General features: G+C 36.2%; 1 protein-coding gene across 11 annotated transcripts in view; it reads right to left on the bottom strand.

Moving 5' to 3' along the window:
- The window catches only part of KIF21A (kinesin family member 21A), a 73,723-nt gene that overhangs the window by 26,950 nt on the left and 31,874 nt on the right, over positions 1 to 14,899 (bottom strand). For 6 of the 11 annotated variants that reach the window (XM_015851680.2, XM_015851626.2, XM_015851666.2 and 3 more), the window contains exons 7-16: positions 13,536 to 13,651; positions 10,804 to 10,999; positions 9,846 to 10,035; positions 9,313 to 9,376; positions 8,542 to 8,739; positions 5,264 to 5,302; positions 2,839 to 2,923; positions 2,539 to 2,656; positions 1,084 to 1,272; positions 318 to 517 (exon numbers count right to left, since the gene is read on the bottom strand). In XM_015851680.2, coding sequence (XP_015707166.1) covers positions 318 to 517; positions 1,084 to 1,272; positions 2,539 to 2,656; positions 2,839 to 2,923; positions 5,264 to 5,302; positions 8,542 to 8,739; positions 9,313 to 9,376; positions 9,846 to 10,035; positions 10,804 to 10,999; positions 13,536 to 13,651 — 1,395 coding nt within the window. The remainder of the gene's footprint in view (positions 1 to 317; positions 518 to 1,083; positions 1,273 to 2,538; positions 2,657 to 2,838; positions 2,924 to 5,263; positions 5,303 to 8,541; positions 8,740 to 9,312; positions 9,377 to 9,845; positions 10,036 to 10,803; positions 11,000 to 13,535; positions 13,652 to 14,899) is intronic. The other 5 variants (XM_032442492.1, XM_015851645.2, XM_032442488.1 and 2 more) reach the window with 1 other exon arrangement.

Genomic DNA, 14,899 nt, shown 5'->3' with positions numbered 1-14,899 from the left:
CATCTTGCAGAATATTACATGCTTTTAGCAATTTACTTCTATCTAATGTCTTCTTCACTCAGAGCTGAGTAACAGGCAATAAGCAGCACAAGCAGCTCTGCATGTTTCATGCAGTAATTTCCATTAATTAAACCTAAAAGGGCTCCCCACACATTCATGCACACAGAGAAATTATGAAGACGAGGCTATTCCTGTTTTCAGTCCTTTGAGCAGCTGACAGCATGAACAGGGTTATCCAGTGGATAAATGCACAGGTGATCTTAACTTATTTTCCAGTGAACAGTCACTGCCTGACACTCCAACATACTGAGATATACCTTGGTTTTCTTCATCTCTGTCACCTCCTGCTGCAGTTTCTTCAGTTGCTTTTCATACTGAGATTGATTTTTAAGCAGTCGTGCATGTTCTTTCTGAGCTGTTTGAAGTCTCTGAAGTTCTTTATTCATGGCTTGGAGTTTCTTTTCATATTCTGACTTGATTTTTTTTGCCTTTTCTTCTGAATATGTCTCTACAGAACCTAGAGCCAAAGAGAATTCTTAATCTGCTTTTGTTTAAGAGATTTTTACTTTGCGACATCAAACAACTTCCCTCTGCTCTTAGCATTTTTTGCAATATGCTTGAAAATTTTCTTTTGTATATTCTTTCTTTTGTCGCCTGCACTGTTTCAATGCCCAAATATCTGAAGACAGACACACACATGCATGTTTACACATGTGCACAAGCTGATAAGATTACTCAAATCAGATCTCAAGAGCCATCAAGCCTAGTATCACCTTCTGAGTTGACCAAAAAGGAAAGTCTAAGGAAGAATAAGGGAGTAGTGAAAGCATATTAAATGCACAACAATAAAGCATATGTACTACATTTCTAGTGTGAAACAGTCAAAACAAATCAAAAAAGCCCTTCGTCCAGCACTCTCCCAAAACTTGAACTTTTGTGGCTCACGACTTCCAGTGCCACAGTTCACTTTTCATCTTAACACCACCTCATATTAAAAAGCTTGCAAAAGGAAGCCAGGATGTTAGAAACAATTCAACTAGCAGATCTTAAACACTTCAATTTGAATAAATTCATAATTCTTACCCAAGTTTTGAAGAACTTGATCTCTTTCAAGTTGAGTGTCTCGAATCTTATGTTGTAGCATCATCAGTTTCTCCTCATATTGTTTTTTCAGTGTCTGCAATCTTCGCTGGCTGTTCTCTAGCTCATCTATCAGTTTCTGCTTAATGGCTATTTCACAGGTGATATTTGCCAAGTCAGCTTGATAATTTTCTGAAATAAAAAGATTTGGATAATTAAAAAATGAAGATTTCTGCTAACATAACAGTGAGAACCACATAACTATGGATTCCTCCTGCAATGTTAGGGCCATTTCCTGGCATGTAATTTTACACATGAGAACTTCACACAAAATACAATGCAGCAACCTAAACCACAATCTGCAAATCAATCTCCTCTAAACACTCCCCATTCCAGGAATGGGAAAGAAGGAAGAAAAGATATCTTTCACTGGAGCATAGTTGCTCTGCTTCTATAATTCCTTACATTTAAATCTCAACAACAGCTATTTGTCTTTCCCCATTAAAAGTTATACAGACTGTGATACTTCAGTCGCCTCAGGGCTGCAGAATAGCTCTCATTCAGAAACCCAGCAAGTTATAAAAGGAAAATTTGGCTACTGGCAGACTCCAATGGGAGAACTTCCTTTCTCTACTGTTTGGAAAAATGAAGTCAAAATCATAAGAGAAGCTGCAGTATTCATGAAAGTGGAATGAGGGGAGGAATGAGAAGAGTTAGAGGGAAAAGGAAAAGAATTAATCCCCGCACAAAATTCATAAATGTTTAATTAATTGCTTTGTTCAGTCAGGTTTCTTCGTTTTGTTTTGGGTTTTTTTGTTTAAGATTACATGCTCCAGAACTAATTTGTAAATTGTGGATTTATTCCAGGTTCTGCAACTGTTGCTAATTGCTTATGTGACTCAAACAAGCAGGAATCAACAGCCCTGATTTGCCTATTTGGCCCAACTCACGAGTGAATTGCTGGTAATGCTCACTCTCACTCTAACAATCCTAATTTGCATGCCACAAGTACACCAGCTGTTGATGCTTCTACATGAATAGCCACAACATCTGCAAAGTGACGAAGGTTGATGGACTTCCAGCATTTTGAAATTAAACTTCACCCTCTTCCAAATTAGCCAAATGGGAGCTGTCAATTGGCGATTAGTCTTGAGATACAAAAACAACCTAGTACTTTTGCTTCATATATTTTAACTAAAGAAGAAATGCCTTATTAAGCACTTGATAGCTTCTGTTTAATCTTAAAGCCATCAAAGAGACACTCGATCAGATGTATGTTTTAGCACCATCTCTCACAAAGAATTCACTGGATATGCAATAAACAAAGCATTATGAACAGCACTGACAACGTGCCATCTTCTCTGCCAAACAAAAGAGAAAAATATGAACACACACAAAACCAAGAATGGCACGCAGTCCTTATATAAAAAACCTGCAGAAATATTGAACTGACATCACCTTTTTCATCAGAGTCAGAATCTGACTCATCTGAGCTTTCAACAACTTCCATGTCATCTTCATCCTCATCATCTTCCTCTTCTTCATCTTCATGATCACTTACTTCCTGAATTTCCTCCTACAAAATGTGGAGCGGAAAGACATTAAAATGCATCCACACTTTCCCATGTTCCATTCACTCCCTACAATCATTGGGAAGCAGCAATATTCACTTCATTCATTCCTAATTTTCTTACAACAACCATATAAATCAGTACACAGGCAATAAACAAATCAACACAAGTACTTGTAAATACTTACTGCTTCCAATTCATTATTTGCTCTCTCCGAAGTGCCTTTTTCATCTCTCTTCTCCTGCTCATTATCTGTGTTGTCATCTTTAACACTAGTAGAAAAGGCACAGGCAAAATATTCACAAACTGAAATAGCAAGTACTTCCCATCCCCCAAAACAGTAAGTTTTAATTCAAAATAAAGATAAAACCAAAGTGTGTGTAAACAAAGTATACACGTTGTGCATGGGTAAAACACAACTTCCAAGCTCCTACAGACAACAAAAATAATGCTTTTTTGCTCTTAATCTTAGTTTGCACAGTAACATTAATGAGTATTACAATGTTTTACAACATATCACATGAACTGGGACAATCAAAATATAAATGTTTGTAAACCACAGCTGTATTCTTTTTGCATGGAAGTTGTAGCATACCCAAAATAGCTTTTACTAAACAAAGAAAGAATATTATGCACAAGTACAATACATGTTATAGATACATGCCCTCAAGCTATAAGAGAGTCTATGCCTACATTTTCTTTTAAGGTTTATGCACATTTCCTAACTTACCATATTATAACTAGTTTTTGGATCAATTGTCTACTTAGACATCAAGAGAATGCTCAAAATAAGGCATTAATATAACAAAAATAGTTTAGAAAAACATAATTGTTGCAATAAGGATATGTTTCAAAAGACACTTTCCCAACAATCAAAATTATATTTCAGTATACATCTATGTTTCTGTTTTTCAGAGTATGATTCAAAACTTATGTAACTGACAAGTACTTTTACATTCTTTCCTCTCTTGAGGACTTGGACTGTAACCATAGTGAGGGCTTATGCAAATTGCAGCAGTTTTGATTTGGTGTTTTAGCCATTAGGATGGCTTCTTAACTTTTAAGTGCACAGCTGAGATGCCACATGCAAATGTTAAAACTCTAACACTGACAGCACTCTGCAAATTGTCCAGGACAAACTATCAATCCGTCTAGAACTACACATGCAAAATGGAAATAATTCTCAATAGAAAGGAAATTGCGACAGAGCAGCTCAGGACACAATAAGGAGTAATAATGAAAAATGTGGTTTTGATCTCATAAGGTGGACTCTACTTCACCTAATTTCCATTGCATAATGGTGGCACAAGTATGTGCTGTCACTGACCAGGCACATTCATCTTTCTCTACTGACACCAAGAGGAGCTCAGGTGAGAGATATAACTGATAAATCCAGTACTCAGTGCAGCGACAAGAAACGTTCAGAAGATTTGAGAAACTACTCAAACCTAAAAGTCACTTTTAAATAAAAGAGCTCTACTCTGAACAGTGCTAATCAAGAGAGAATGCCTCTGCGTTTACTGTTTTTTTTCTCTTTTTACCGCTTTTTAAGCGGATCAACGCTAGATGGCTCCCTCGCCCCACTCCCCAGCAGTTACACAGAGCCCAGTTACACAGAGAACACAAGCGGGCAGAGTGCCTTCACTCGGGCAGCAGCCTGCCTCGATTAGAGCAGAAAACAAATACCAGGCAAGGAACACCGAACCATGCAATCTCATTTCTACAGATTCTTATCTCACTCAGCTCACATGTTCTGGTTTATGTTGGACAGCAAGCCTAAATGCTAACAGATCCTAGTTGTAGTTGCAATCTTCATGCACAATGACAATAAAATTCCCTTCTCCTGCAGGCAGTACAGAGCTCACCACTAGAGAACTTGTGTTCTGCCTAATGAATGGGAGAAGGCAGGAGGAAGAAAAGCCAGCAGCTCCTCTAGGCAAAACCACATTGCCTGATGGGTGTTCTACTGCTCTGTAGGTTCATATCATCACTTTACATGAATCCAATGTGGGGTTTGGGGATTGAAGCAGATAGCTGAAAAACAAAAGCTCCACCACGTGCTTTTAACAGCATATTTCTCTTTCAGAGCCTTCAGTGTGACTGCTCTCTGTGACTATCAAATATATCTACTACCTTGGCTGAAATTGAACTGAAAGAATGGTCAAGGTTTCAGAAATGCAATTTCAATAAATAAATAAAACTAAAGGGACTGTGAATACTTAACTGAAGTGTGAAGGCCCAAACTCACAGGCTATAATTATTAAGTTGCTATACTGCCTGCTATAATATTTTATATTACATGAGCTACAGTGCTTCCTCCTGCCTTTCATCCCATACAGGCCAGGCCATGCAAGAAAGAAAACTACCAAAATCTACAGCGATTCCCAAAGGCATCACCGTCCCACAACTGCTTGCAATCCCAAAGTCAACCTCAGTTCCACAATAGAGATTTCTTCCTATTAAAGCACTTGCCAAAAGCCAAAACACAGGTCAGAATTTAGAAGAGCCGAATGAACTACTCTTGGGGTTAAGAATCTACCCTACTTCTTTCCTTGTATGACAACCAGTTAATTGAAATGACAGTTAATTAAAAACCTGGGAAATATTCCAACCTTCTTTCTTCTTGACTGCTTTCCTCAAGTTTCTGTAGCCTTCAAAAGCACGAGGTACAGTATTGGAAGGCCAAGTCAATGAAGGACAAACCAGACAGTGAAAAGCGAAAGTGATAAGAAGGTAAAAAAATGATATATGAGCTTGTGGAGTTTAAAACAAAATTTTAAAAAACACTGTCAAAAGACAACAAGTAGTAAAAAGGCAATACATTGTGAACACTTGGAAAGTAAATAGAAAACAAAGCAGTAGCATTTGTTGGTTAACTGATCTGTCACTGTCAACGATTAGAAATTCAAGTTACAGCAGTGAAGAAGTTAAATATATTTCACTCTGAGAAGTATTTCTAACGTGGGTTCAAAAATCTCTTAGTTCTAAAAAAAAAACCCACAGAAACAAAATCAAAGAAACCCTCTATACTTTTTGCTGTTAAACTTGGAAAGTAAAATGCTGAAAAATCCAATAGCCACTGAACTGACGTTATCTATCTTCAGAAACATCTCAGGACAAAGACAAGATCTTTTTCTTTAGCAATAATATTCTGAATCATATATTCTGAATATAATTCAAACTCTTTTTGAATTGCAATTATTTCTTTTGTTTAGAGTCTTCTTATCTGTTTTTAAGAAGAGAATTGTAGCTGTTTATTTTTCCTGGGATTCAGAAGTGCATTCCAGTGTTATTATTAAAAAAGAAAAAAAAAAAGCATCAAAAGCAATGAGATGGACAAAAAGTTAGTATTTTTACTTGTACTTTATCATCCTTAACAAAGGGCAATGTAGTTGTGAAGAAGTGAAGTAAGTGTAGAGATGGCCTAAATTATATTCTTCACATTCCTATTGTAAGCAAGCTTTGAGAGTGTGAGCCCTTCCGCTTGACGCTGCCTGCTACCTTCCTTCAGTGCCAGCTAGGTGCTAACATGCTGAACCCCATGTAATTTTATCACTGATTTAGTTTAATAAAGCTTTAGGAAGTCAAAAGACAACAGTCAAAAGAGGTTACAAGATGTGTAATGTTGACTAACAACTGAAAGAGGCACAGGAGATTTGCTGTGGGTCTTGTAGCGAGCAGGTCACACAGTTTGTGGAAGTATATGTCAGTATTTGGGTAGTTAAAACATTACTGGGGTGTAAACTGTTTCCAACAATCTTTATGATGCATGCTTGTTAAAGGCTACAGATGTGAAGCAGCACATACCTGCTGTTCATTCAAAACTAACTCTTAGATCTTCAGGCTACTTCAGAACAATTTGTATAAGTTGCATGTACTTAAAACTGTGCACCTTTAATCAATCACACTGATCCTTACACAGGAAATGAGCAGTTCAAGAAAGGTAGTAGGAGCAGAGCTACTAACTAGTTTTGCCAATCCTGTTTTCACAAGAAAACACAAGTTAGACAACTTTAAGATAATATCAACCCTATAAAGGAGTAGTACAGTAAAGCAGGTAAATACCTGTAGGAAACAGAAGTAGAGCAAAGAATCCCTGCCAAACTACAGAGTAAATGGTCCCTTTGCAATACATCAGTATATTTATTTCCAACACCTGAAATTTTCACAGAATAAAAACTGACAATGATGTATCCCAAAAACAGATTTTGCTTCTATCTAACTGATGAAATATAATCTGCAAATGTGCAGTCTCTCAAATTCTAATTCTTAGCATTTATGGAATTACTTCACTGATACATGCAACTCAGAAATATAGAACCATTTAGCAGCCTGCAGATGGGCCAATCCTTACCAGTATTTTAGATTATAAAATGGAAAAAGACACTATACAATGGGATCATAAGACCCATTTTGAAATGTAGGCTGTGCTTTCAAAAGGGCTCTTTGAACTTAAATTCTCTTTTGTTTCTCCAATTCTACAATGCAAAGTTTATTGCAACTAGTCGCCCTTGGGTCAGACCACTAGGCTATCCCACTGACAAGATTATCATCTTGGTGTAAGCATCACTGCTCATAGACACATCTTCCAGAAAAAGACCAAAATTAACACCTACCTCTTTTATTTACTGCTGTAAAAAAACTTCTAAATGGTTTTGTTTTGTTTTTCTTATGGGTAACTTCCTTTGGTGCCCTTTTTTTGGTTTGGGTGTTTCTTTTAGAAGTAAACATCTACTACAGCAACATCTATTACTCAATATGTGTAGTAACTTTTAGTAATCAGTTTTCTGGTCACAACCCTGTCAACAATCACCAAATACTCAGACACCAACTAAACAACTGGGGCTCTAAGCATGTATTTAATGCATGCTTAATTTTAAAATCATACAAAAGCAGATCATTTTCTTCAATATGTTAAGAACATATTGAAGTGTTTGTCCGAAGTGAGGCCAGAAGATTCTGCTGCTTGCATTTAATACTTCCACCCTCTCTTCAAACTCCTATAAATGTAACACACAAAATCAACTTAAATACCCATGGAAGAGCGTCCTGATAAAATGAGATGCAACAAAGAATTTGATTATCATTAAAAGGGGTCTTTTCCACAAGTATCAGACGTGTATAATGTATGGATTTATGGATAAGATTCCAAGCTGCAGATCTCACCAACACAAAGATAGTTTATAGTTCTACCACATTTTAGGTTTGTTAAATTTACTGTTAATTTGTAGATAATAGATCAGAAGCACAGAGAATTGGAAGGAAGAAGATCTGTAATAGAATCAAAGTCTTGGAGTGCACAGATTCCTGCTGTACTAGCTGCTCTCTGAACAGGCATTTATATCAATGTATATGAGCATTTTAGTAGATGAGAAATTGGACAACAAAAAATGGCTAAGCGTGATGTTGCAAAAAAAGTAGGAAATCTCAAATCAAAAACATTCATAAAAGCAGAAGGTAGAGAAAGCAAAAGAAGCCATTCCAGGAACTACCAAAGAATTCCCAGCTATTCAGAATATCTTTTTTTGACACACAGAAGGAAAAAAACCTAATTTTTGTTCTTGAAAACTCTTTTTGAATTTCAGATGCTTAAAATTTAGGGCTTTTTTTTTTTTTTTTTTACCTGTGCTTTTACAGTTGTGCATAACTATGACATAAGAAAAAGAACTCTTAAATAAGGAACATTCATTCTACAAATAACATATATCCCTTTGGAAGAAAAGAAAAACAGCTAATCCTTTGATGTGAAAAAGGTTTGTGGAAACACTAGTTTAGGAACCAAACACAAACAGCAAAGATGTGTTCTGAATTATCAAAATTTAACAACTAAAAATAAAACATGCACTTCCTTACTAATACAAAAAAAATAAAACTATTATTCATACACCACCTTTTTTTCTTTTTTCTCTCTTTTTTTTTCAGCTTTTCTAGATCTTTCTTGGCTATATCTAGAATTTCCAGTGTCTCTTTTTCTGAAGAAAGCATAGAAAATGCTGATGGTCCACCAAAGTACGTGGATCTTGTTGAAGCTCTTGACAAGTTACGCCGAAGGTTTTCATTAACTGCTTCACTTTCTAATAGTTTTGCCCTTAAAAAAAAGCAAATACACCTCTTTAGTATCTGCAATTGTAATGCGTTATCTTCAGTTTAAGAAGAAAATACAATACAAGGTGAAATCATATGAAATGCAAGTATGGTCAATTTCCTGGTCATATGACTTTACACAATGGCTATGAAGCTGTACACATTTCATCAACATAAATTCTAAATGAACAATTATTGAACAACTACAAATATACAGAGACACACTATATTAACAGATATATACAATGCATGTACATATGTATGTTCATAACACAAGAGCTAATGTATAGCATAGCATTAATACTAAGTGGGGAAGCTATATATATATATATATTCTTTTTTTTTTTTTTTTGCAACACTGTAGCTCCATAAAAGACAGACAAGTGTCTACAGTATTAAATATCTTTAACTTTTATAAGAGTAATTTCTCAGTACTATAATTTATACGAGGTTGATATTATCACAAAACAACAGCGTCAAGTTTTGCACAATGATCAGTCAAGCAAAGTATTCAGCCGCTAACATTACCAGTATTTGTTTTAAATGAAAATGATTCAAAGACATTTTACATAAATACCTGAGATCTTCAATTTCCTTGATATAATTATGAATCATGTTGCTAATTTCTTCATTTCCTTCTCCTGGGGAGAGAGGGGAATCATAACATTTAATATTTCCATACAGATACTTGGCACAACGTACCAGCAAAGAGAAATAAACAGATGGGCTACTCATTTAGATCTTATCTGATTCATGAAATGTGTTTTTCTTTAACCTGAATTATGAGCTTGCTTCCTCGTTGTGTTCTGTGATCAGGACTATTATAAGTAATGTCTTCTATTCTATTCCCCCCTCCACCCCCAACATAAATAACTTTTAATAACAGACACATCATAAATCAAAAAAGATGCTAACAAAATGGACTAGAAGAACAGCATACGTATGGTATTTCTATCAGTTGATTATTTTATGAAGAGAAAAGCAAACAGTCGCCCATCTCTGGGACCTCACCCAATGCTAAATATATAAGTACATGTATAGCTAAGTACACAAGTAATTCCTAAGTAAGGGCAATGCACCCACAGCAAGGGCAATGCACCCACAGCATACCTGCTCTGGCTAGAACTTGGTTGGCCTGATCACTCACAAGTTGCGTTACTCTGGCTCTCAGTGCATCAATAGTCTCTTGCATGGCTTTAATTCTAACACGCAGATTATTGTTTTCTGTTTGCAGCATAGCATTTTCATGAAACATGTCATTGATGCTTTCAACACCTTCTTCATCTATAATCCTTTTACCCTTAAGTAAATACATAAATTATTACTAGTAATAAAAAAATAAAATGTGTAGAAAAGCATTTTCAGTATTATTTTTCAAATCTAGCAAAGATGATGCACAAATTGTTTATAATTCCACATAGATGCTCATTGCAAAAGATTATTCTTTCAAAGACTTCATTCTTTCAGAGATCTCAAAGCAGTACAGAAAGTTGTCAAAGCACTGATGTCTGCAAGAACTGATCCTAGCATTTCAGTCCACCCTGCACAGTTCCACATTAGCCTGAAATACAAGTTCTTGGAGAGATTTAGAAACGAGAAGGCGTTTCTTTATTAGATCAGGATACTGCCTCAAAAATAACAAAGAGAGATAACAATGGTAGGCACATTTATTGCTAAGAACAGTATCCCTTGATTAAAATTTCAGTAAGAAATAGGCATTGTGTAGTACAAGTATCTGGCCTGTATAATTGAAAAACCATTTTTAAAGCACAATGGTTTTAGCTCTCAGTCAGTATTTAAGAGCACCATACATTAACTGGTACATGAATGAACACGTGAACAATCTAAATTGCAATCATTTTTCACTTTGGAAGTAACTATTTCTCATAGCTGACCATGAGAATATCTGGAAATAACTGGAAGTGTTTTACAGATTAGCATTATATATATATATATATATATATATATATATATTTAAGTGCTTGTAAAGCAGAGCTAGCTGAAAGAAAACCAGCTGTAGAACTATAATCATTTAAAAGCAGAAGAAATCCTAAAAGAATACACTTACTGTTTTGTATTCCATAAGTTCCATCTGTAGCCGCGTAATCTCATTGCGCAAAGCATTTATTTGCTGACTAGCCCTATCCTGATTAACCATCACCTTGTTCTTGATGTTGCGTGCTCGATTTGCATACTTCAATGTGTTCAAGGTTTCCATGAAGTCTCGATCTGAAGGGCTCACACACGCTATCATGAGTGTTTGACTGCAAGTTACAAACTCAGGTTAGCTTTACAAATCAAGAACCAAACGAGAACAGACAGGCTAACAGGTCTTCAAGTAGAAGGTGAAACAAGAGCTTTTGACTTTATAACATTTGTGTTATGTCTAGAATCTTTACACAAAGTACTGTAGAAGACTGTCAACCACAAAGTTCCAGAACTGTTAAATCACTCTAGTATAGCATAGGAGTTGTTAGATCATTAATTGTTCTACGTGTAAAGCTACAAAAGCAATTAATGGATGTTCCTAGAAATGTTTTCCTAGTAGTTAAATAATTTGTAATTTAATATGATCTGAGATTTAAATTCTTAAAGCCAAGCTGAAGCCTCAAATAGTGATTTGGATCATACAGTCATCAGGACAGGGGGAGTACACGCGGCATACTCCAAGTAAGAGATGGAGCAGACAGAGCAGCAAGAACCAGGGCAACAACAATAGAAAACAAACAAAAACCTTCTTACCAACTTAATGTTTTAGTTAATCAGCTGTGAGGAGGAGGAACAAGGACCCACCCTACCCTTAATCCCTGGAGCTCGCGCTCATTTCACATCAAGAGAGAACAATTCAGAGGGGTCAAAAACAGCATTCCACCTGTAGATCACAACCCAAGGGTGCCAATACGCCCTAAATTCTCTGCAGACGGGGAAACACCTATATTTGGGTAGACTGAATTGTCCCCATCAGGCTCTAGAGGAACACGCTTTCCTTTGTTGTATATGAAAGCTTAGGTGTTGTGGTAGGAGTACACAAGACTGCATTAGACAAACTGGGTTCTGATCTTCATCTCCTGTAATTTCAGCCGAGACAAACAAATTACTCCTTGCAATCCTTCCAAGCCAGGTGATTATATTCACCACTGGAACCTAAACTGGAAAGAGCAACTAGCCTGCGGATATGGGAAAGACTCAGTGCAGAAGAATGAATTTCAGCAAGTCTTCCTCAGACCTCCTGTACATCATTGTGTCAGCTCCACAGACTGCTGAGGTTTAGTTCTAAAGATAAGAATGTACAGGACTAATACTATTGTGCCATCAGTTTAGAATGTGATTACTTTTCCAGACCTCAGACAACTGGTTCTGCTATATACCTTGAAAACTGATTAACCTGAACTCTACTTCCCTAACTGTATTTTATAGGAGACTGATTTTTAAACACTTCTACACTTCTAATTTTAACATTTCCTTAGAATGCCTCCTCTCAACCTAAGGGAATTAGGTCACTAAAGTAACTTATAATCATTGTTTAAATGCACCTTCACAATTCCTACAGAATTGTAATTAAATCAGGATTACAGTGAGAATAGTAGACTGATACAATCCTTTCACCATCATTCGCTCAGGATTTGACTGCAAGGTAACTTGAATCATAACCAATAAATGATTGCAAAAGAGAAAGAATAATGTTCACTATAATATCTACAGTGGGATTTGGAAAGCAAAGGAACACATTTCTATTAATCTAACTTGATTTCCCAGAGGAAAAATTGCATATTTATTAAAATTGAGCTCTCCCACAGTTTTTGTTTGCTAAAGCGTAGATATGAAATTATTTAAATTGTGCTATATAACATCTTCTTAAGAGCAAACTGCTAATTCAACCTTATTTATAATAGCTAAATAATAAAAATGAGGTTGGAAGAGTGGGAGTAGAGAAAAAATTTAACATCAGTCAGGAACAGACAGAAAGAATATTTCTTAATATTCTCGTAAATGCTCTGGGACAGCATTTGCTAACTGAGCTTTTACAGTAAACTGTGATTTCTCCTGAAACACAGGAGAGGGAGCAATTGAGCTAGAAAACAGGAAAATGGTTTGAGTCAAAGTAGTGTTTCAGTAAAAGTGTGTTACAAAAATGACCATTAACTACTGCATTTGATATATAATTACTCAAGAAATTTTTTTATAAATAGTTATTTCCAGAAATGGCTTAGAGATACGTACTTAATCTTTCCTGATTATTTCTTCCCCCATACTACTGGGTTTTGTCCTCCCTTAAACACTAATGAACATCACAGCCCTTATTTTACTCACTTTGGCTGTCTCTCTGCTATTCTCACACTGCAATGCTGCAGGCTGTTGAAGTTAACTGAAGTTAAATCACTCCTCTATTCTTTTTCTCCCTGTTCTTCTGTGTAACAGAACACTTTCACCCTCTTAAAGACAGCAATCAGCCTTATCACACTAAATAGATGAATAAGCATACTATCTTATTAAAACGTATTCAGCCACGCTAGATTTTGTATTTCTACGTGCTCATTCTGCACGTTTGCTCAAACTTTCCAGAGCAAAGCCTCTCTTCCTCATCTCTGTAGAGCACACACATGGAGCAGCTTCACAAGAACAGTTCTAGCGATTATTATTATATTATTATAAGGTGCTAATTCACCATCAGACAATTGGACATGTACATAATATCCTGAGATAGGCGGCCATGGTAAGAGATGGCAGCACATGTGCTGAGCTGCCTTGTCCAACCCCCCTGCCAAAGCAGGTTCCCTACACCACGAATCATTTTCATACCTGTTTCCCCCAAGAGAATCTTGAAGTAGTCTTGTAAGCTTTGAATCTCTGTATGGTACATGAGTTGCCTTCTTACTTTTATCTCCCAGCGCACTTATCACATTGCCAAGTGCCAGCTATAAAACACCAAATCACATAACACAGAAGTCAGACCCAATTCCTGAGTAGATTTGTTTTAAAATAAGTTAAAAGCTGAGATCATAAACTGAAAGAAAAAGGACACCCATGAAAGTTAACATACTAAACAAATATTTCTGAATGCTTTTTATGTTGTACACTTTACAAATTCCATGCTAACAGTGAATCAAATGACTCGCAGTCTTGTATCCTCAGGAGAAAAGAGCTTAGCACAATAGCGTGCATTGTCTGTGGATATCTCACATCAGTCACAAACTAAAGTTAGAACTACTTGATGAAAGAGGGTAGATTTAGGTTAGATATAAGGGAAAAGTCTTTTATAGTGAGAGCAGTGAAGCACTGGCACAGGTTGCCCACAGATGTGGTGGAAGCCCATCCCTGGAGACTTTCAAGGTCAGGCTGGATGGGGCTCTGAGAACTGACTGAGCTGTAGCTGTCCCTGTGCATTGCAAGGGAGTGGGACTAGATGACTTTTAAAGGTTCTGTACAACTCTAAGGATCCTAGGATTCCACGTAACAAACATTTTGTTTCAGTGACTATTAAAGCTCATCTATGCCTCTAACAGTAGCCATATTTTTTTCAAAAATGATTTTTACCAAGCTGCTCTATGATAGTTTAGAATAATATACAGAGCATTACTATGATAGACAGAATTTACTGCTCTATGGATATAAATCTTCAAATGCAAATTAGTTCAAGTATTTAAGGCTTTAAATTATGTAGTCAATGGCAGTCACACTACTAAAAATGGGTTACTTCATGTTTACAAACAGTCAAACATCTGCCTGTAAAGTTATTTTTAACGCTCAGCTCCACATATTTTAACAGGATTATTCACAATGCAAATTAAAACACACTCCTCTAGATGGCAACCTGCACAATCGATTCTAAATACAGTCTTGAAAATGGTTTTACTGCATCCAATGATGACAGAAGCGCATATACTCCACTTTCTATAAATGTTCAGAACTGTTTAAACCACTTTTTCCTGTATTTCCCAAATCTGAGGGGTGGAATTCAGGGAAAATGAAGGTTTTGTGCCTATGTAAAACACTACTTCAGCCACTTCCATTTTCACCCTTGGACATTCTGTATCTCAGTTTCTTGAGGATACGTTTATTTCAATAAGACCCTAAATTTCTATCGACTCCGTGCTTATGCCAAGGATGAAACTGAAGGGAATTCTCTTCCACTGGTTACAAAATATAACCACTATCCCCATAGT

This window comes from Coturnix japonica, chromosome 1 (genome assembly GCF_001577835.2).
Source record: "Coturnix japonica isolate 7356 chromosome 1, Coturnix japonica 2.1, whole genome shotgun sequence".
Taxonomy (NCBI): domain Eukaryota; kingdom Metazoa; phylum Chordata; class Aves; order Galliformes; family Phasianidae; genus Coturnix; species Coturnix japonica.
Note: the sequence above shows the minus strand (reverse complement) of the source record. Positions and strands in the feature narration are given on the sequence as shown.